Source organism: Saccopteryx bilineata, chromosome 6, assembly GCF_036850765.1.
Source record: "Saccopteryx bilineata isolate mSacBil1 chromosome 6, mSacBil1_pri_phased_curated, whole genome shotgun sequence".
Taxonomy (NCBI): Eukaryota; Metazoa; Chordata; class Mammalia; order Chiroptera; family Emballonuridae; genus Saccopteryx; species Saccopteryx bilineata.
Genome location: NC_089495.1, coordinates 106,879,304 through 106,902,710, shown reverse-complemented (window position 1 = coordinate 106,902,710; position 23,407 = coordinate 106,879,304). Strand labels below are relative to the sequence as shown.

Below are 23,407 nucleotides of genomic sequence, written 5' to 3'. Positions count from 1 at the left end.
TGTCAATTAAATGAGTGCCTGCGTCCCATCCCGCATGGTTCCATTTATATATAAGGAATAGGTGAATCTGTAGAGACAGATAATAAATCAGTGGCTGCCGGGGGAGGGAGAAAGGGATGTAGGAAATGGTGAGTGACTGATAGTGGGTACAGGTCTCTTTTGCTGGGTAATGAAATAGTCTAAAGCTAGATTGTGGTGATTCAAATCTGTGAATTTATTAAAACCCATTGATTTTTTGTTTTTTGGGTTTTCTTTTACAGGGACAGAGAGAGAGTTAGAGAGAGGGATAGACAGACAGGAATAGAGAGAGATGAGAAGCATCAACCATCAGTTTTTCGTTGCAACACCTTCGTTTATTGATTGCTTTCTCATATGTGCCTTGACCATGGGCCTTCAGCAAACCAAGTAACCCCTTGCATGAGCCAGCGACCTTGGGTCCAAGCTGGTAAACTTTTTGCTCAAAGCCAGATGAGCATGCACTCAAGCTGGCGACCTCAAGGTCTTGAACCTGGGTCCTTCCACATCCCAGTTCATTGCTCTATCCACTGCGCCACTGCCTGGTCAAGCAAAAACCCATTGAATTAAACACTTGAAACAGATAAATTGTATGGCACATGAATTATATCTTAAAAAGCTGTATATTAAAAATGTTTGTAGTGAGTGCAAGTTGAAGAGTTTGCAGTGTTTAAACTGGATATTTTTTATACTTCTAATGTCAACTTTCATATATGGGTGTATATGTGTATAGTGTCTTATAGAGAATTTCAAAAAAACTTCTTGTTCTACAGAGATATTAGCTAGTTTTCTTATCTTCTTCATACTATTAATCAATCAACATTTGATCAGTTAGGCCCAAACAGGTGGTGGCACAGTGGATAGAATATCAACCTAGGATGCTGAGGACCCAGGTTTGAAAACTCGAGGTCACCCGCTTGAGTGCAAGGTCACTGGCTTGAGCATCAGATCATAGACGTGACCCCATGGTCATGGGCTTCAGCCCAAAGATCGCTGGCTTGAACCCAAGGTTGCTGGCTTGAGCAAGGGGTCACTGGCTCAGCTGGAACCCCCAGTCAAGGCACATAAGAGAAGCAATCAATGAACAACTAAAGTGCCACAACAACAAGTTGATACTTCTCATCTCTCTCACTTCCTGTCTGTCCCTGTCTGTCTGTCTCTGTGTCTCTCTCGCTAAAAAAACAAACAAAAGAGCATTCAGTTAGTATTGACTATTGACTATCTCCCATGTACTATATCAACACTGATAAATCAATGAGCTATGTAGCAACAGGGTACTTAGCCACTATCACAGAATTGCCTTGTATGTATGGGGTAACAACTTTCCAGTTGTGTGTCAGAAATACCCCATTGTTGATCATTTCTTCCATGATTCTGAAATCACTTTCCCAGTCCACATCTGTGTTGGGTCTCCTGTTCATCACTAATTTTAGGAAGCTCTTCTAGGGAACAGAGCGACAGTGCTCTCAAAGCAAAACGTGTGTCATCTTGGATGCCTCTCAGGTCCCAGCCAGTGGTAGCTCAAGGAGCCTGAGCCCCACACCTGGAGTCCGGCTCCTTCAGTACCAGCGGCTGAGCCAAATGTAGCTGTGCACCCTTTTGGTGAGTAAGCTGGAGTGAACTGTCCTTGAGAACTGCTGGGGAAGCCCAGGGCTGGGGGCTCCAGCCTGAGTTCTAGTTCCTCCTACCTGGCTGCCTTGTCTGGTATTAAAAAATGAAAACAGCCCAGATTTGGCTAGGACCCATGAAATGAAAATATCTAAATTAATATTTATCAGTCCTTTTCAATTTACATCTTCACCTCATCTCCCTCACCTGGCTTAGGTGCCTTTCGTAGCTCCAAGAGATTTGTTGAATTAAAGAATGAATGGGGCCCTGGCCGGTTGCTCAGGGTAGAGCGTTAGCCTGGCGTATGGAAGTCCCGGGTTCGATTCCTGGCCAGGGCATGCAGAAGAGCCGGTCTGCTTCTCCACTCTTCCCCCTCTCCTTCCTCTCTGTCTCTCTCCCCCTCCCGCAGCCAAGGCTCCATGGGAGCAAAGTTGGCCCCAGGCGCTGAGGATGGCTCCATGGACTCCGCTGCAGGTGCTAGAATGGCTCCGGTTGCAGCAGAACAATGCCCCAGATGGGCTGGGCATCGCACCCTGGTGGGCATGCCTGATGGATCCCGGTGGGGTGCATGCGGGAGTCTGTCTGTCTGTTGCCCCCCCCTTCTCACTTTGGAAAAATACAAAAAAAAAAGAATGGCATTATAGTTTTGAATATCTGAATAGCCACTAATCTCTTAGTTCCTAAAGCATTGATATTTTATTTGTGATATTTTCTTAGATTTTGGATGCAGAGAGTACATTTTGCCAATCGTATGTATGTGTGAATTTAGAGGGGAAAAAAATTTTACTTTCGCTATGCTGTTTTCCAGTAGTGCATGGCTGGCGGTTGGCTCAGGACATGCTGGAGAGCTCTCTTCTGCTGGCCTGATGGTCAAAGCTGGCGTTCTGCATCAGCATACCTATGTGTCCTTATCAGTAAATAGCTACTCCTGTTTACCGGCCATTTTTTTTTGTCAGAATAGCCTTTCACTAGAATCCTGGCCCCCAAGGGACCCTAACTCTAGACAGTGAGCCACTCGAGCTTTGTGCTGCTCAACCCAGTCACAACATGGCACTGATTTTTGACCATTCATACCTTTTCTTAAAACTGTAAGAACAGTATTTAAAGGGAGAGAAGTGGGGACTTTTGTGGGTTTTTTATTCTAATTATTTGAGATCTTAGGACCAGCATGTATTACTTTGGTAAATTAAAAAAGGACGAAAAACAGGAAGAGAGAGAGAAGAGGAGGGAGGGAGGGAGGAATGGAAGAGGAAGAAGATAGAGGGAGGGAAGAAGGAGGGAGGGGAATATTACTTCCCCCAGTGCATGGCTCTCACTCCAGCACTAAAGACTTGCACACATCATTGTGCTTGCTAAAGAACCGTCCTGATAATGAGGTCTGGAAAGACTTCTTAGGCATGGCAGCTTCCCTAGTCAGCACAACTGAAGTTTCTATGACAGCTGTTGGTGAATTCTATCCCTGCAGGAGACTGAAATGCCCCTTTTGTCCATTTTGTATTTATTCTGTAGTCAAGGCTCTGTTATTTCCCTCCTTCTCCTGCCCCCTCAGCACTTATTTTCTCTTTAATTACTAATAAATTATTTTATTTTATTTTTTTCCAAAGTGAGAAGCAGGAGGCAGGGGCGGGAGGCAGTCTGACTTTCGCATGCACCCAACTGGGATCCACCTGGCATGCCCACCAGGTGGCGATGCTCGGCCCATCTGGGGCGTTGCTCTGCTGCAACCAGAGCCATTCTAGCACCTGAGGTGGAGGCTATGGAGCCATCCTCAGCACCCGGGCCAACTTTGCTCCCATGGAGCCTTGGCTGTGGGAGGGGAAGAGAGAGAGACAGAAGGAAAGGAGAGGGGGAAGGGTAGAGAAGCAGATGGGCGCTTCTCCTGTGTGCCCTGGCCAGGAATTGAACCCGGGACTTTCACACACCAGGCCAACACTCTACTGCTGAGCCAACTGGCCAGGGCCTAATAAATGTGTTTTTTATAAACATTCCCTTACCTGGCCAGGTACCTCAGTTGGTTAGAACATTGTCCCGATATGCCAAGGTGGTGGGTTCAATCCCTGGTCATGACACATAAACAGATCAGCCAGTGAATGCATAAATAAATGGAACAACAAATCAATGTGTCTCTCTCTCTTTCTCCCATCCTCTTTGCCTCTCTCTATAAAAAATTAACTTTAAAAATTAAATTATGCCCTGCCTGGTTGGCTCAGCAGTAGAGCATCAGCCTGGCATGTGAAAGTCCTGGGTTCAATTCCCAGCCAGGGCACACAGGGGAAGCGCCCATCTGCTTCTCCACCCTTCCCCCTCTCTTTTCTCTCTATCTCTCTCTTCCCCTCCTGCAGCCAAGACTCTACTGGAGCAAAGTTGGCCAGGGCACTGAGGATGGCTGCATGGCATCCGTCTCAGGGGCTAGAATGGCTCTGGTTGCAGTGGAGCAATGCCCCAGATGGGCAGAGCATCGCCCCCTGGTGGGCAAGCCGGGTGGATCCCTATCTGGCGCATGTGGGAGCCTGTCTGTCTGCCTCCCCCTGCTTCTCACTTGGGAAAAATACAAAAAAAAAAAAAAATTGACTTTTACTTACAGGCTTTATATTAAAAATTTGAAGTAAGTAATTATATTGCATTTACCAGGATAATTATTAAAGGTTGCCTTTGCAAAATCTGGCTCCATTGAATTAATTTAGAATTCTGCTATTTATAATGAAAGGGGGGCATGATTAGGGCACATATGTGAAAGCACTTTGGGAACTGTAAATAATGTTCCCATATAATATGATTGTTATTCTGTCAGGAGGCAAATTTATTTCTAAGGGCTTCTCTTGCCTTCGTCTAAGGCGTTGTAAAGAATGTAGAGAGAATGGCAGCCATTCCTTTTATCTCCTCCTTAAGGAAAAAAAGGGTCATTTCCGTTGACTGTCATAAAAAGTATAACAAAATGTGTTTTGTTTTTAGGGAAAGAATATGGCAAAGCCGATGCCAGATGGCTTAATTTTGACCCAACCATTGTGTCTTTGGAAATTCTGACTGTGGTCCTGGATGGATCTCTGGCATTGATTCTCATTTATGCCATTGTCAAAGAGAAATATTATCGGTAAGTGTCCTGCTCAAAAAAGGAGAAACATCAGATGCCCAATGCCTAAGTGACATTTGGAGTAGAGAATGACCACATTTCTTTGCTAGATGAAAAGCAGAGTAGAAACAAAAGTTGTTTGATATTAGATAAGGATCATGGTACCAGTAGGATCATTTCAGACCATTCAAAATAAAAAACATGAGAAATATGATTGTAGTGCCAACCTAGTCCCTGTCTAGGCAAGCATATTAACAGCACTGGATGATTCGCCACCAATATTTTGGAGAATAAAAGAGTAATATTTCCATCTTTTTCTCCCTGAATCACTCCAGAAATCTCCTATCCTCCTGGATGCAAAGTAAATTCTCTTATGTAATTCTGAGTGAGCCATGCCAGATAAGTAAGAAGTCTTTCAGGCCATGGAGGGTATAAGGAAGGGAGAGGAAGGGGGAGAGAAAGGTAGAGGATTCACATCCATCACTTAGACTCTGAGACTTTGAACCCCCTCCCTCCTTCCCTTTTCCTTCCTCTCCCTCTTAGGGACAAAGTGACCTGGGGCAAATAGATTGCTAACCTGGGATTGATTCCCTAAAACAATGTGAGGTAGGTATACTTGCGTTCAGTTTTCTACCACCTTGTATCGAATAAGTCTTTTTAGTTTAAAGCTTCATTATCAAATTTCTGATTTGAAAGAGACGTCAAGGGTCATTTGATCTGCTTTTCTCCCACTCAATTTTACACAGATTGTCAGCAAGAAAAATTAAACTTCTACTTGATGCCTTGACATATCCTTGACTCCATGATCTTTTTTTTTTTTTTTTTTTTTTTTTGTATTTTTCTGAAGTTGGAAACGGGGAGGCAGTCAGACAGACTCCTTCATGCACCCAACCGGGATCCACCCAGCACGCTCACCAGGGGGCGATGCTCTGCCCATCTGGGGTGTCGCTCTGTTACAACCAGAGCCATTCTAGTGCCTGAGGCAGAGGCCGCAGAGCCATCCTCAGCGCCCAGGCCAACTTTGCTCCAATGGAGCCTCGGCTGCAGGAGGGGAAGAGAGAGACAGAGAGGAAGGAGAGGGGGAGGGGTGGAGAAGCAGATGGGCGCTTCTCCTGTGTGCCCTGGCTGGGAATCAAACCCGGGACTCCTGCACGCCAGGCCGATGCTCTACCACTGAGCCAACTGGCCAGGGCCTTGACTCCATGATCTTGATTGTGGGCTTACTACATGTACCCATTTGTTTATTATTTCAAACGTTTCTAATATCTGCATTGTTAAGTACTTATTCTGTGCCAGGCACAGTGCTCACCCCTCTTTGTCTACAGATCTCGTTTAACCTCCACAAGGTTGTTCGAGGAAGGGACTATTATTATTATCCCTTTTATTGCAGGCGAAATTGCAGCTCATGGTGAGATTCATATACAGGTCTCACTAAGTTGTCCTAAGAATAGGACAATATACCTGAGATACCTTATTTAACTCTGAGAATAGTCTCTTAGAAAGGACAGTGTTGCTTCTTCAAGGAAAACATGGGTCTTCATTAATTAGGTTGACTTGCTCATGGAAACCAAGGTCCAACTTCAGAGTGGTTACTGTCCTGGAAGACTGTTGATGCTGCCATTGGAGAAAAGATGACATTATTCAGGGTGCCGAGCTGGCAGTTTCATCCCTTGTTTCTTTCTCTTTACCAGGCATTTCATACAGATTACTCTGTGCGTGTGTGAACTGTATGGCGGGTGGATGACCTTCTCCCCAGACTGGCTTATGGGAAGCCCCAACCTCAACACCAACAGTTGGCTCTACCTTTGGGTCTACCTGGTATTTTTCAATAGTGTGTGGGTTCTGATCCCAGGACTGTTACTGTGGCAGTCCTGGGTAGAACTCAAGAAAATGTATCACAAAGGAACCAGCTTAGGGAAAAAGTTCCGATGAATTTTCAAAAATCACAAATATTATTATCTTGCTTTATGAGCCAGAATGGCTCAAACCTTTTTGGCCAAATTTGAATACATTCCAGTCTATACTTTCTCTTATATTGTTATTCCTAAACAACGTACTTCAAATTGATTGTAAGGTGGCCAAGTTTTGTTGTTGGTTTATTTTTGTAATTAAATGGCAATACAGGGGATAGAAATTAATTTCATTTAATTATAAGTTTTTATACCTAAGGTTATTTGTTCTTTATTAATAAAGCCAATGATCACAAAATACTGTTGTATTAATTTTTATTCCAAAGAGCATGTTGTTGCTTCAACTTTTAATCTTTTTACCAGTCTTTTCATTACCAAAGTGAAAGCAGAAATGAGATGAATGTTTCTATTTTATATTTATATTATATCAAATTTGTGAAGCCAACAAAAATGACAGTAGTCTGAATTTGTGAGTGGGCCAACCCTTTATGGGTGACACTTCAGTAAATGGCACCCAGTCAGTTGCATGTCAATATGAGAGAAGATGGATGTTGTTCCTTACCTCACACCATGCACAGTATCAATTCCAGGTGAATTGTTGATTTTAACAAAGTCTGACAATGAGTGTTGGTGAAGATTTGGAACAACTAGAACTCTTATATGCTGCTGGTGGGAATGCAAAGTGAAAAACCACTTTTTGAAATAACTTAAAATGGAACACATGCTGCCCTATAACTCAGCAATGTGACTCAGGCATCTGCTTCACAGAGATATTTACCATGTGCACCAGAATGACAGCATTACACTGGGGAACAATTTTTTTTTTTTCATTTTCTGTTGCATGAGGTTTTAGAACTGTTTCTATATATTTCTGCATCGCTGATTCCAAATCTGAAGTCGTTTTTTGGTGCATGCTCTGGTTTTTATGCAATTTTAATTTCTTTTTGTTATAGTTAATGGCATGCATTGGTTTTTAAATTGGAGTTAAAGGGCAATGACTCTTGGATTGAACATAATCACAAGGCAATTAATGTTTTACAAACATCATTTTTACATAATTTTAGTTGTTTTTAAATGTAAAAAATTATAGTCTGATAAAAACACCCTCTTATTTTGTTTTAAGATTGAATCATGGCTTCTTTGAGTAGGCGTAAATGTAAGAATAGTCCTGACACCTTCTGTTATATATGTGGGTGTTACACACTTCAACGTCAAAGGTGCAATATTTCGTCATTTGTGACACGTGCATATATTGCCTATTTTCAAGTTCCCCTGGGCGATCAAGACAAGAATTGGGCTCCTCATATTGTGTGTCATAATTGTGAAGAAATGCTTCGTGACTGGACAGAAGGAAAACGCAAAGGAATGCCTTTTGGTATTCCCATGGTTTGGCGTGAACCCAAGGACCACAGCAGTGACTGTTTTTTCTGTTTGATCCTTACAAAGGGCATTGGCAAGAAAAAACAGCATATGATTGTATATCCTAATATTCCTTCAACAATAGGACCTATCCCACACTCTGAAACACTCCCAGTTCCAGTTTTCAATGGTATTATTTCTTCTTAAGGATGAAGAAAGTGAACATGGTGATCAAGTGTATTTTGGTAAGATGCATGAGAAAATGGTTGTAGAATCTGAAGGGACTTTTTCTGATGCCAAGCAGTCATTAACCCCTCAGCAGTTTAGCCAACCCGAATTGAATGACTTAGTATGAGATTTGGGCTTATCAAAGAAAGCAGCTGAGTTATTAGCCTCCAGATTTCAAGAAAAAAATGTACTTCACCAGTCAGCTAAAGTATCCCATTTCAGGAAGCATGAACAAATTTTTGTGGACTTTTTTTCTGAAGACAAACACTTTGTTTACTATCATGATATCAGTAGTCTTCTCAGCCAGCTAGGTGTTACCACTTACAGTCCAACAGAATGTTGGCTATTTCTTGACGCTCTAAATGGAGTCTGAAATGTGTTCTACACAGTGGTAATGTTTATGCAGCGGTTCCAATTGGTTATTCAACTCATCTGCGAGAAGATTATAATGACATAAAAATTGTCCTTGACTTTCTGAAGTATGAGGAGCATAACTGGATCATTTGTGTTGATCTTAAAATGGTAAATTTCCTGCTAGGACAACAGAGAGGTTTCACGAAGTATCCTTGCTTTCTGTGTTTGTGGGACAGCCGAGCTCGGGAGAAACACTGGACACAGAAGGAGTGGCCGAAACGTGAAGCTCTGGAAGTAGGGATGCAAAATTTTGTGAATGAACCTGTAGTTAATCGAGACAGGATCATTTTTCCCCCACTTCACATCAAACTTGGCTTAATGAAGCAGTTTGTTCAGGTTTTGAAAAGAGAAAGTAAGTGCTTTCCACATATTTCTACTTTTCCTGCCTTGTCTTTCTAGAAAATAAAAGCAGGTGTATTCGATGGACCTCAAATTCAAACCCTCATATGTGATGAAGAAATTGCCAGGAAGATGAATAAGGAGGAGACAGCAGCATGGCGGTCTTTTGTGGCAGTTACAAAGAACTTCCTTGGCAACAAAAAGCAGAAAGCTATGAACTTCTTTCTGGTTTAAAGGATGCTGTTGGCTTTCCACGACATTGGATGTAACGTGAGCTCTAAGATTCACTTCTTGAACAGTCACCTTGATAAGTTTCCCGAAAATCTTGGAGCTGTTAGTGATGAGCAGACTACTGCTGGAGCATCAAACGAGATTATCTTCAACAAGTACACAAACGCAAATTTTTGCCTGAATAGAATTTAAATAAGTTTTGTGCAAATTTTATGATTAAGTGTTTTAATATGTTCTATTTTGAAATTGTAGACAAATTCTGATGCAATCATATCTTTTAGTGTATTAGAGTATTTACTGCATTATATAAATTATTATATTTTCACAAAGATGATGCCCAAGAAATTCTACTTCATTATGTTAAACTAAATGTTGAAAATTTTACAATAAGATGAAAACCAAAAACTTGAATTGCAAAAAACCTGTAGCTTACAGAGAAAAACTAATGTCAGATTTGAGATCAGCACACTCGAATTAGGTAAGAACAAGTGTTTTTGTGGATGCAACAAAAGTTTTGTTCCCCGTGTTATTCATTATAAACCCAACCGAGAAACAACCTACATGAATAGATTGTGATATATACATGCAAGGGACCTTAACTACGTGGACGAATTTCACAGACATAATGGCAAGTGAAAGAAGCCAGACCGAAAGAATGCATATTATATGATACCATTTATGTGAGGTTCAGAAACAGATAAAACTGTGGTGGTAGAAACCAGGATAGAGCTTGCCTTTGGGGAAGACGGTGGACACCATGATGGGGAGGAGTCATGAGGGGGCTTCTAAGATACTGGTAATGTTCTATTTTTTATTTTATTTTTTGTCATTTGAGCAATACAGTGTGTCCGTAAAGTCATGGGCACTTTTGACCAGTCACAAGAAAGCAACAAAAGACGATAGAAATGTGAAATCTGCACCAAATAAAAGGAAAACCCTCCCAGTTTCTGTAGGATGATGTGGCAGCATGTGTGCATGCACAGATGATGACGTAACACCGTGTATACAGCGGAGCAGCCCACGGCCATGCCGGTCGAGATGTGGATGGTACAGAGGAAAGTTCAGTGTGTTCTGTGGCTCGCTAAATTCGAATCCATGACCAAAGTGCAACATGAATATCGGCGCATTTATTTTTTTTTAATTTTTAATATCAGAGCATTTATAACGAAGCGCCACCACACAGGAATAACATTATTCAGTGGGATAAGCAGTTGAAGGAAACCGGCAGTTTGGTGGAGAAACCCCATTCTGGTAGGCCATCAGTCAGTGACGAGTCTGTAGAGGCTATACAGGATAGCTACCTAAGGAGCCCTAAAAAATCTGTGCATGAGCCCACATCGAACTGCACTGAATAGGTATGAAACTGAGAGAGTTTTCCTTTTATTTGGTGCAGATTTCGCATTTCTATCGTCTTTTGTTGCTTTCCTATGACCGGTCAAAGTGCACCATGACTTTACGGACACACTGTAGTTATAATTTGTGGTAATTGATTCGGCTGTATGCTAATGAATGGTGTATTTTCCTATAAAGGTTACTTTTAAAAATTTGTGGTATGAAGGCATGAAAAAAGATTCCAATAGGTCCTCATAAAGAGGACACTTGACAACAGATTCAGTACAACTGGGGCTGTTTTTAACAGTGTCCGTGAGGGATTACCTAGTTGTTTTTAGTCCTTTGCTCTCTGCTGACCTGGCTGAGCTGTGTAGATAGAGTAGAGGAAAGTGGATGGGCTGTGTGTCCTGCAGACAGCCCCAAAAACGTGGTGTTTTTCAACTGAGTTTTCACTGAGTGTTGATTGGGAGAGAAACAGGCATGATAGACTCTAACAGCAACTTGGAGTGCAGATACACTTACTGCCAAGTAAGACCAGACCTAAAGGCTTTCACCACTTAGTGAGTATGAATGTCTAACAGGCCACTGAATAGAAACCCGTCTTCCTATCTGGGAGGTGGGGGCCAGGTGTGATAGCTAATGCTGCATTTCATAATTCTAAGATAAATATCCCCCCACATTTTAACATTTAAAGACATAGAATGCAATTGACAGTTGATGTGCAATAAATAGTTTAGTTAGCCATGTTATTTTTTCTTTCAAAAATATGATGCATTTTATCATTGATGGCACCTTAGACTCAATTAAATAAGTCACTTCCTTCAATGTTGTTCCCCTCGTCAAGCTTCAGTATCCCCAACTACTTGGAGGTGATAGTTCATATTTATTTTAAAAGCCTAAACTTTACTTGAGACCACAGGAGTCATTTACTTCAGTACCCCCACCCACCCATTGCATCACACTACTTGCCCAGGAACCTGTGGTAGAAGGCCTATTTTGATAAATATATAAATGATTTGCAATAGGTTGTGAATTGCTTATATTGAAGGTACTAGCTATATTCCTGTAAACAGCCCTTCCCTTCCCAGTACTGTAAATTTTCTTTGCAAACTCTTCCTTTCCAGATAATATTGAAGCAATATCATCATAACCCATCTAAAATCAGAATGCAGGTGATGAATTTTTCTGGTATTTAATCACATCAGATCTGTAACTCCTGAATTGCTAGCACCAGGGTTCCAGGAAACGTTCACCAATTGCAATATGAAATTATAAAATAAAATTTTGCCAAAGAAAGGCCTGATGGAAACCAAAATGCAAAGAGCTTGGAGAAGAATTCTTTGTTTTCTTTCTATGTACACAGATTATAACGTGAAACTAGTGACCTACTGACAACACTTCCCAGAGCAGGGAAGTGACTGCCTTTACCGCAAGATCAGACTTCACTTCCCTACTAGGGAGAAGTACAGCCGCCCCACGATGGGAAGTAGAGGACCTCACCTGTGTGTCTTGCCAAAAACATCTGAACTGAATCTAGTTGTGCCTTTGGATTTAACTTCCAGTTTACAGGACTTTCAAGAGTGACAGGGACAAGTTAAATGACACCACAAGAAAACTCAGAAACATCATGTGTGAGACCCTCCTTCAGTTAAATAGCCTCATCCCTTCAAAAAGTCAACATAAAGAAAACAAAAGAAGGGACTATTCTAGGAAGGAGAATAAAGGGACATGATGACCAAATGCAATGACATTTTAGGGATAGTGTGGGAAATTTGAATATGGATTGAATATTAGAATATGTTAAGTAATTATTTTAAATTTTCTTAGGTGAGATACAGATTTGGGTTCTGTATAATAAGGTCCTCATTCTTTGGCTAGAGGTAGTAAAATATGTAGAAGTGAATTATCCATGTCGGTAACTCATTTTCAAATGGTTCAGTAAACAATATATATAAGCATATATAGTATAAAGATAAAGTGAATGCTTTAAAATATTAACTACTGTAGAAATTGAGAGGTTAGTATATGGGTGTTCATTGTACTATTTTTTTTCAATTTTTCTGTAGGTTTACAGTTTTCTATAATAAAAATGAAAGTGGAGCTCTACCTGGGTAGCTCAGTTGGTTAGAGCATTTTCCCAATATGCCAAGGTTGTGGGTTCAATCCCCAGTCAGGGCACATACAAGAATCAACCAATGAATGCACTGGTAAGTGGAGCAACACATCAATGTTTCTCTTGCTCTCTAAAATCAATAAATGAAAAAATATATATTAGAAAAGAAAAAATGTAGGTGGAAAAAGGAAGATATCAAAAATCTACTCAAAAATTGTGTGGGTATACGGACAGGGCTCATCAACTGGTGAGCCAGCTGTTTCATTAAGGGACACTTTGAAATGTCAATGTTGTATGTCTTCAGCTAATCAGGATTCTGAGACAGGTGTTTCCTGTCCTAGCTGGAGTCATGATGTAAGCTCACTGCCGGCACGGCACGTGGGAACCAGCTGGAGAATGGTCTGAGCAGCCTCACCTGTCAGTTCATGGGCTTCCCCTGAATTCTGTTTTCATAGATTCCCTGCCCCATCCTCAACTGGGCAATACCCCGAGAGAGAAAAGCGACAGCACTCCGCCAGGGAGCAGGGAGGCAGTTGTCTGGCCTGAGTAAACCAGCAAAGGAGTCTGAGAGTTGGTCTCTTCATTCAAACTTTCCACTACTTTTATTTCCAGTCCTGCTGTGGAAGCGTCCTGGTGTTCCAGGTCCAGAGATCCCCTGGGACTGGTGCAGAAGGGCTTGCTTGTCACTGTGAGGCTACACAGAGCGTGGTCGCCGGGCCACACCTCAGCAGAGGTTCAAATTCTTGTGTGACCAGGGCGAGTTATTTCATCGTTCTGGGCTTCATCTCCAAAATAAGAGTACAAACTCTAGCGTTAATGGGGGAGGGGAGGTGGGGGGGGACAGGGTATGTGAATTACTCCACCTTGAAAACTTTGGTGCCTGCACAGAATAAGTCCTTCCAGCTACACACACACCAGCCCTTAGCCAACTTAGGTTTCTACTTTCTCTGATCTGGGAAGTCACTTTCCATCTTCCATAATTGTATTGCTACCTCAGGCCTGTACTATTTTCTGCTTTCTTTGTCCATGTGGGGTTTGGCCTCTTTTTCTTGAATCCTTTACTGTCCCACTAGAGAGTAGAGTTAAATGTATGTGTGCATTATGCATCATTAAACCACAAATTTCAATGACTTCTCAATGACTTTCTTCCCTTGTCCCTCCTAAAGATCCCTTTGGGTAGAATATCCCTCATATTCCAGCCTGAGCTCATTGGGGTGTTGCAGGCGGAGCCCAGACCACACACAATAGCTCAGTTGGGGCTGGAAGCAGCCCCTAACGCAATCTCTGAGAAATGCTCTGGATGAAGCTGCTGGTTGAGTGTTCCATGAGCTTCTTTTCTAAATCTCCCGAGTCATCCTCACTGGCTGAGGGAAACAAAGGGCTGATGTCAGTGCCTCCCTGAAGCTTGTGTAAGAACCTTGTGACCCACAGCTGTGTCAGAACAAAACAAATAGCAGACTTCTTGTAACCACTCCCTGGACTCCGGACTCCCCAGACCTCTCGATTCGGAGGGATCATCGACCATCACAGGGAACTTAATCCTCTCTTCAAAGTGGTTGAAGGGAGAACCTTTGCAAACGACTTGAAGCATTTAGAATGCTGGTTTAAAAGAATTCCCTCTCCAGGTAGGACCAGGCCCATGGAACTGTGTAACCCTCGGTTCTCTGCCTGGGTCATGATATTGTCCTTCACTTTTCGGACAAGCGCCACTTGAAATGTAGGATACACTGAGGAAAAAGTGCCTTTCCAATTAAAGACAGAAGCTGCCTTCTGGCTGGGTGCCCCTTGGAAGTTAGCACTCCGTATTGAGCAGTAATAAAGAATTTGGGCTGCTTATTTTCCATCTGCCCTTCTCCACCCCACTCTGGATTTATTCTCCAAACTTGTCTGCTCGGTGCCCCAGGAGACCATGCTCTGATAGAGACACTGGGATGAGATGGAGGGTAGGAGGAAGGGGAAGCCAGATTATTAATTCCTTACCCAAGAGCCCCTGCCTACTTTCTGCGTACATAGATCTTTCGGTGCAAACAATGAGAGAGATGTGGGCTATATTCACTATATATAGCATAAAGTTGAGCCTTAAGCATAAAGTTATAGCCTTGAGTTACAAAGTTCTAGCCTTTTCCTTGGCAGCGCCCACATGTTTCTGTCAGCTGTTCTCAACTTTTAGTTTTGCTTGCTTAACAAAACCTATCCTGAAAACATCTTGAAAATTCATTCACTTTAAAGTGCAAATAACTCTCCCTACTGCCCTTCTTGTGGAGACATTTTCTTTTAAAAAGTCCAAGAGATGCATCTGTAATTAGAATTTCAGAGAGGAGTAGAATTGAGCATGGAATTTAATTCTCAGGCTTTTGAAATCATCCCTCTTTATTCAACTTACGGACTTTTGCAAGAGGAGAGAAAGGAATATGTGAGGAGAGAGGTCAGGGTAGAGGGGGACAGATGGTGATGGAAGGGGACTTGACAGGGTGGTGAACACACAATGCAGTGTACAGATGGTGTAGTGTAGAATTGTACACCTGAAACCTATATATTTTATTAACCAATGTCACCCCAGTAAACTTAATAAAAAAATATTTTTGTATTTTTCTGAAGTTGGAAACAGAGAGGCAGACAGACTCCCGCATGTGCCCGACCGGGATCCACCCGGCACGCCCAGCAGGGGGCGATGCTCTGCCCATCTTGGGCGTTACTCTGCTGCAATCAGAGCCATTCTATTGCCTGAGGCAGAGGCCAAAGCCATCCTCAGCGCCAGGGCCAACTTTGCTCCAATGGAGCCTTGGCTGCGGGAGGGGAAGAGAGAGACAGAGAGGAAGGAGAGGGGGAGGGGTGGAGAAGCATATGGGCGCTTCTCCTGTGTGTCCTGGCCGGTAATTGAACCCGGGACTCCTGGAGTTAAAAGAAAAAACAGAATAAAAATCGCAGAATGATGTGGGGTTATGGTCATAATCCAGAGATAAATTGTGATCATGATGCCCCCTTTTATTTAAAGAATTAAAGTGCTTTTATGAGAATTAATGTTTGGTTTGTTATCTCATGCTTGAAGTAGGCTGCAAACACCCCTGTGTGACAAGTTGAGAGGGGAGGAGTGATTCATTATTAGGTTTTTAGCTTTAGATCTGAGGCAGAATAACACCTTTTCTCATGGAGAATTTATCAATACTTATCTGTAGCCACGTGGAAGGCCAGTGGCCACTACCTTGGCCGTGCAGGTTCTCACTGGATTCAGGCAGACTGTAAAGGAACTGTGGAGCCAGAAAATGGCGGGCCGTTCCATTTATTAAAGTCTCATAAAGGTGAATGAGCAAACCAGCAGGGCTCCCAAGCCCCTCAGCATTCTGGACTCACCGGACTCACAGGCCCCCACAAGCAAAACAGCCCTCTCCAGCCAAACAAGCAGGGCCAAAAATCTCAGGGCTCCCATGCCCACAACTCTCTCTCTCTCTCAATTCTCCAGCAAAACAGGCTGGGGGAAAATACCCCTCTCCAGCAAACAGTAGCAAAACAGGGCCGGGGGGGGGGGGGGGGGGGCGGGGGAGAATACCCCTCTCCAGCAAACAGTAGCAAAACAGGGCGGGGGGGGGGAGAGAATACCCCTCTCCAGCAAACAGCAAAACAGGGCGGGGGGGGGGGGGAATACCCCTCTCCAGCAAACAGTAGCAAAACAGGGCGGGGGGGGGGGGAGAATACCCCTCTCCAGCAAACAGTAGCAAAACAGGGCGGGGGGGGGGAGAATACCCCTCTCCAGCAAACAGTAGCAAAACAGGGCGGGGGGGGGGGAATACCCCTCTCCAGCAAACAGTAGCAAAACAGGGCGGGGGGGGGGGTGTTAATCCAAATTCGGAGGGACCCGAATTATGGAAGACAGAAGCAAGGTCCGTCGTTTACACATTAAAGCTTTATTGTCTAGCTTGGCCAAGCGGTGGGAACTCTGACAGAAATCTGACGGAGAGCGCGCCGGCCCTTTGTTCTACTTAGTTTTTATAGTTTTGTAAGTGGGAAGTACAGAAGCAAAAATTGTAATTAGGAGCCCCTTACCGCTATTGGTTATAGTCATATGTCCTTTAACATGATAGGACCACGTTCAATTTGCAAACCATACATTATTTTGGAGAAAACAAAATTTACAAGTCAACACAAGGTAGAAAGATGTCTCTTTACATATTAAAGGCTTTTCTATATTATTTAGTGTTTATTTGTTATTTTTTTGTCCAGAGTCACACATGCATTTACATAGGAGAGGTAGTTTCAGTGGGGACAAATGCCCACAAATGGCTTATTGCTATAAGAAAAGGTTTATTTTGGATTTTCTCTTCCTGCACCTGGCTAGCCATTCACCCCTTTTCCCACAGGTGTGGTGGAATGTCTGGGAATTTATGTTTCCTTCCCTTTTCATTTACAATACAATGGCAAGAGCCATCCTAGTTATGCTAATTACATAGCACAGAGACTATTTTCACAATTTTTTTAATCCAAATTAATAAAATGTTTTTTAAGTTTTCTAAAATATTAATATTAATTCTGTAGCCTTTGGTACTTTACAACACCTGCGGGTGAAATGGCTCAGTGGCTCCTCGGGGGGGGGGGGGAATACCCCTCTCCAGCAAACAGTAGCAAAACGGGGGGGGGGATACCCCTCTCCAGCAAACAAGGGCGGGGGTGGGGTGGGGGTGGGAATACCCTTCTCCAGCAAACAGTAGCGAACAAGTGCCCCTCCCAAGCAGGCAGGCAATCCGCAATTTGCAATCTGCCGCCCTGAGGGCAAGCACCTGCAGCCTTCCACAGACCATAAACACATGGCGCTGCCCCAATACAAGCAAGCAAACCTAAAAAATATTTGTATTTGTTACCCAATACCGCGTAACCAAATTTCCATGGGAGCGACTGTGTCAGAAAAGTGGAAATCAAGATGATGGGGTAAAATAAAACTTTTTTCTCCTGTCTAAAATTGTTCAGCTTTTCCTGAGCGGTGGCTTTTCTGTTCAGGAAGGGAAGGCGGGGGTCACACTTCACTGAGAAGTACTGCTTCCAGTGACTTCAGAGGCCATCACAGGCTTCTGCAATCCTGCGTGAGGGAGTGCAGCAGACCACACTGGACTGTGTTCATCATTCCTAGCCAACTGCCCTCCAAAAACCAACCAGGATGTGCTCGAAGGTGATTATACGATTTTTGCTAATCATGGGCGCAACTCAAGGCTCACAGAGCCATGCCGATTTTGTCTGTTGGGAAAATAAATTAAAAATAAATATGCCTGCCCAGAAAACCTCTCCACCAAGGTAAGGGAGAAAGAAAACAGTTATGCTACTAAATGCACATTAAACTGTAATGTGATGTGCATTACAGGGAATCCACTCACCGCAGAGGCAGAAAGCAATCTCACCTATGCGTGCAGCCATGCAAGTATAACCCTTACCTGAGTTCTCCAGAAAAACAGTCCTCAAGCCAGAGGCCTTGAGGGCACCATTTATTACTCCAAGGTCATAGAGTCTCCTGGTAATTGCAGTCTTCATTTGTGCTAACTAATTGGCTTTCACCTGAAGAAAAGCTAACTTCTCATATCTTTCTGACAGGAGGTAGGCTGTAGGTTAGACGCCTACCCTCCTGCAGAGGAGAGCGGGAGACAGGGGTGCTATCTCCCTTCTCCATAATATTTGATTTAAAACAATTGAAAGAGTATACTTTCAGGGATCATTTCTATAAGTCCTTTTTTTTTAATTTTTTTTAAATTTTTTTTAAATTTTATTCATTTTAGAGAGGAGAGAGAAAGGGAGAGAGAGAGACAGAGAGGGAGAGAGAGACAGAGAGAAGGTGGGGAGGAGCAGGAAGCATCAACTCCCATATGTGCCTTGACCAGGCAAGCCCAGGGTTTCGAACCTGCGACCTCAGCATTTCCAGGCTGACGCTCTATCCACTGCACCACCACAGGTCAGGCATCTATAAGTCCTTCTTTAAAACAATTGAAACCTAGTCTAGGCTTTTAGTACATAGTGCATAAGCACTTTGTGTAGAAGCACTGTTCCAAACCAGCGCATATGGGAGTCACACAGGAAAAACAAATCCTAAAGAAAATGAGCTCTCAATAAAAAGTGACAAATCACGTGAGGCATGAGCCTCTGGGAGTGGGAAGCTGCAGGTGCAGCCCGCACGGCCATCAGCGTCTCAAGGACTGCCGACAACGGAACAACCTAAAAGAACCTATAAACTCATTGGTACCCAGAATTGCACAAGTAGAATCTAGAAGTTCTGGTCCCTGTCTGAGCTTGTTCCTCCTGTGTCCCCTCTTAGTTCATTCCAATCCTTCCTATCATGTAGACTCAAAATCTTGAGCTGTCTTCAAATTCTTCCTCCTTCAGCTTTCCCCTTAAAAAAAAAAATGGTTCTCAATGGCCTGACCAGGTGGTGGTGCAGTGGATAGCGCATCGAACTGGGACACAGAGGACCCAAGTTCAAAACCTCAAGGTCACTGGCTTGAGGGTGGCTCCCCACCTTGAGCGCAGGGTTGCCAGCTTGAGCATGGGATCATAGACATGACCCTTGGAGGCTGGCTTGAGCAACAAGTCACTTGCTGTGCTGGAGCCGCCCCCCCCCCCCCAGCCAAGGCACATAGAAAGCAATCAATGAACAACTAAGGAACCACAACAAAGAATTGATGCTTCTCATCTCTCTCCCTTCCTGTCTGTTTGTCCCTATCTGTTCCTCTCTCTGTCTCTCTGTCTCTGTCTCTGTCTCTGTCTCTCTCTCTCTCTCACACACACACACACACACACAATGGTTCTCAATGGACTCATCTCTTTTCCTTTCCTCTCCTCTGTTCCTGCGATGGGCTTCCAGCTGGCCTCCTGCCTTCCCATCACTGCTGACCCCTCTTCTCTTTAACCCACTCCCACAGTGCCCCAAGTGTTCCTTCTAAATGCCAAGTTCAATGATTTTACTTTCTAAAATCAAATTCTTGATTATGAAAGTCCAAGCTTTCCTGAACTTGAACCTAACATTTTTTTCCTGTTTTGTTCCATAATATAATGTAATATGATATAATATAATATAATAATATAACATAATTAATATAATAGATAATATTAGGTCACCCTTACACCAGCCTGCTGTGCCAGCCACTCAGGCTGACTTCTCCTTCCTGCACTCTCCCTCATGTTTCCAAGCAGTCTTCTGACCAGACTGCTCCCCTCATCAAATCTTCTGATTGAAGGTGACCCTTAGCTTAAACCTTCTAGAAGTATGATGTTATGGAAGACTGGAGGCATCATTAAAGATAGATATGTGTTTCAAGTTCTAGACATGTCAACAGCTCTGTGCCTCAAGCAAGTCACAACCTCTCTAAGCCTCAGTCTCTAATTGTATAGAACGGGGGTGATACCCACTCTGCAGAGTCGGGAGAATTAGAGATCATCTACAGAGAGCACTGAACACGGGATCTGGCCCTAATGAGTGCTCAGTAAGCACTTGCTGAGTTGAGCCTCTATCTTCATGCTTTTATGGAAATGTTGTCCTCACTGGCTCCCCCAACCAGAGATCCTGAGGCCCTGATGCCTTGTCTCATTTGTCAAATACACTTTCCTAACACTGGAAGTCTTAAAATAACTCAGGTGACAAGTAGTGAATAAACGGGGCATGCCTAACCTGATGCTAGAGGGGAAGACTTTGGGCGGAGGGACCTGCCAAGTCTCAGATGTCAGAGGGTAATGGAGGGTCAGTTTATACCGAGTGACCCCAGAGAGAACAGAACCACCACCAGGAGCTAGAGGACGCTGATGCTAGCCCAGCGTAGGAAGTAATAGCCAACATTTTGAGCTGTTTACTATGACAAAAAGATGCCAAATATAAGTTGCATGCCATTAAAAAACTCAGGCATCCTGACCCGTGGTGGTGCAGTGGATAAAAGCATCTACCTGGAACCCTGAGGTCAGGTTCCAAACCCTGGGCTTGCCTGGTCAAGGCAATGTGGGAGTTGGTGCTTCCTGCTCCTCCCCTTCTCTATCTGTCTCCCTCTCTCCTTTGTAAGCAATGAATGAATAAAAATAAATAAAACCTCTGATTACAGGAAGCATTTACTAGCAATAATGAGAGAAGTTCATTGCTGTTATACCTATTCAAAATATACCTCCCATCTAGAGGGCTTGGTTCATAGCTAAAAGCTCAGTGCCTTTTGCCACAGATTCAAGGCTCTACATATATTTTTATTGAATGAATGAATTAAAAAACAGGTTTAGAAAAAAGACAACACAGAATGACAAAAGGTAAAAATAGGTTAATCAGGGTCAGAGAAGAAGATCAGTTCGGGAAGGCTGGAACTCCAGGCCCCTCACCCATGGCTGAGCAGCCAGTGACCTTCTAGACCCAAGGTCACGTGGGAGCAGGCGCACCTGCTCTACTCTGCCCGTGTTGGCGCTTGCTCTCAGAGTGAAGTGGCACACACCCAGCAACTGCCAGGGACATAACTCCCAAGGTCTTGCTCATGTCTAGATGACATTCTGATTGGATTTGAAATTTTTTTCTCCCTTGGAATTTAGGTCTTAATTATTATGCTCTATTATTACCATTATTACTCGTTGCTCTGAACTCGTTCAGTTCACAATTGGTAATGAGCTATTAAGTGAAGTGTGTTGTGGTATGATTTTTTCCCCCCTTGGAGTATCATTTTTCTAAAAACAGTTGATTTCAACATAAACACCAGTGACAATAAGCCCCAAGAACACAGAATGGTTTCTATGTCTAAGCATAGAAAGATTTCCTCTCTGATAAGCTGAGCTTATAATTCTCAAGGACAAGCTGTTTCTTCCAGTTCCTATGAGCAAAGCTGAGCTGCTCCATCTGAGCCCGGAGCCCTCGCCGCCCGCAGTCCCTCTGAGCCCGGAGCCCTCGCCTCCCGCAGTCCCTCTGAGCCCGGAGCCCTCGCCCCCCGCAGTCCCTCTGAACCCGGAGCCCTCGCCGCCCGCAGTCCCTCTGAGCCCGGAGCCCTCGCCCCCCGCAGTCCCTCTGAGCCCGGAGCCCTCGCCCCCCGCAGTCCCTCTGAGCCCGGAGCCCTCGCCCCCCGCAGTCCCTCTGAGCCCGGAGCCCTCGCCCCCCGCAGTCCCTCTGAGCCCGGAGCCCTCGCCGCCCGCAGTCCCTCTGAGCCCGGAGCCCTCGCCCCCCGCAGTCCCTCTGAGCCCGGAGCCCTCGCTCCCCGCAGTCCCTCTGAGCCCGGAGCCCTCGCCGCCCGCAGTCCCTCTGAGCCCGGAGCCCTCGCCGCCCGCAGTCCCTCTGAGCCCGGAGCCCTTGCTCCCCGCAGTCCCTCTGAGCCCGGAGTCCTTGCTCCCTGCAGGCCCTGCCCCCTGCCCCCCTGCGCTCACCGGAGACAGTGGCCACAGGGCTTCAGGAGGCTCCCCAGGCTCTGCAGGGCCTCGGGGAGCCCGGCGCTGGTCAGGGCGCTGCAGGCCCGGAGCTCCCAACGGCGGCCCTGGAATCTCTCCAGGCCCAGCTTGTCTCTGATCTCAAGCAGTGGCAGAGCATCAGGTGACTCGTGCTTGTTGGCCAACACTAAGAAAGGGATGCTGGCCATGTGGGGGTTGTCCAAAACATCCATGAGCTCAGCCGCTGCCTCTGGCAGGCGGGCTGCATCTGTGCTGTCTAGCACATACACGAGGATGTCCGTGCCTTCCAGGTAGTCTTTCCAGCTGGCCCGGAGTTGGGTCTGCCCCCGACATCCCAGAGAGTTAGAGACACGTTCCCCAGGGCTTCGAGGGTCTCCACATTGAAGCCCACGGTGGGCTGGGTCTCTACCAGCTGGTAGCCTTTCAGTTTGTACAGGAGTGTGGTCTTGCCTGCCGAGTCCAGGCCCATCATCACCACCTGGGCTTTCGCCTTCTGGCCTCGGGAATTCACAGAACCCATGGTGGCCACTGCTAAATCCTGGGGAGAAAGGCCAGGTGCACACATCAGCCATTCTTTTCTGAAGAACACACAGATCCAAGCAGGCACCAGGAAGGAAAGCTTCTATTCCAAAAGCAGGAACTGTCTTAACAGGTTTCAAACACAGGCCTGAGCCCTAAAGGCCAGGAAGTAAGGGTGTGTGAGTCACCCTCAGCTGACCTCTTCTGGGCAGCCTGCTTCAGGAGAGGTCATGGCCCCCGGATGGCAAAGGAATGGGGGCTCACATTCAGCAGGAGTTAAAGCAAGGAGGCAAATGAAAGTTCCAGTTAGATAAATCTAGTTCAGTAGAAATGGCTGAAAGATGCTTCAGTTCTTGCTAACTGTGCTTCTAGCCTCTGTTTCCCTTCTTGTAAGCATGAGCCCCGAAATGGAAGCTGTCATGGGCTTGGTGCACCCAGTGCAGGGGACAGCGGCTCATGGGGACTTCTGCTGCCTTTGGAACCCCCCACAGGACCAGCTCTGTGTCCTGTAAACAGGGGCTCTTTATAAATACCATGGGCAGGGGACAAATTTATCAAAGTGGTTTCCTCCATTGTCTTAGGAAGGTTGATTATTACCTCCGGGACATAACTCATGTATTTCAAAAAACGCCAAATTTTAAGACTAAGATCTATTCCCAATTTAGTCAGGGGGAAACCTTGGCTGAGACAGGTGAAGGGACATCTCACCCCAGGAGTATATATCTGCCGCCCCTGGAGGAAAACAAGACAGCCTCCGTTCACACCTCATGCCAGGAAGAGGGGTGGAAATGCCAGTTACCTCGCTGTTAGATGGTGGCCAGCTCCCCTCTGCAGCTGTCTTCTCCCACGAAGCTGCTAGTCGGCAATGTCTCAAGAGCGAGATGTAAAGGAAGTTGCCAG

The 23,407-nt window shown here is 44.7% G+C and overlaps 2 protein-coding genes across 4 annotated transcripts in view; one reads left to right on the top strand and one right to left on the bottom strand.

Moving 5' to 3' along the window:
- The window catches only part of EBPL (EBP like), a 22,552-nt gene extending 15,663 nt beyond the window's left edge, over nt 1-6,889 (top strand). For 2 of the 3 annotated variants that reach the window (XM_066237132.1, XM_066237134.1), the window contains 2 exons: nt 4,576-4,714; nt 6,385-6,889. In XM_066237132.1, the coding sequence (XP_066093229.1) occupies nt 4,576-4,714; nt 6,385-6,625 (380 nt within the window). In that variant the 3' untranslated portion in view covers nt 6,626-6,889. Of the gene's footprint in view, nt 1-4,575; nt 4,715-5,236; nt 5,300-6,384 lie in introns of all 3 variants that reach the window. The other variant, XM_066237135.1, reaches the window with a different exon arrangement.
- The window catches only part of ARL11 (ADP ribosylation factor like GTPase 11), a 26,547-nt gene extending 3,140 nt beyond the window's left edge, over nt 1-23,407 (bottom strand). The window contains 3 exon segments of the mRNA XM_066237131.1: nt 21,968-22,310; nt 22,313-22,526; nt 23,307-23,407. Coding sequence (XP_066093228.1) covers nt 21,968-22,310; nt 22,313-22,508 — 539 coding nt within the window. The 5' untranslated portion in view covers nt 22,509-22,526; nt 23,307-23,407.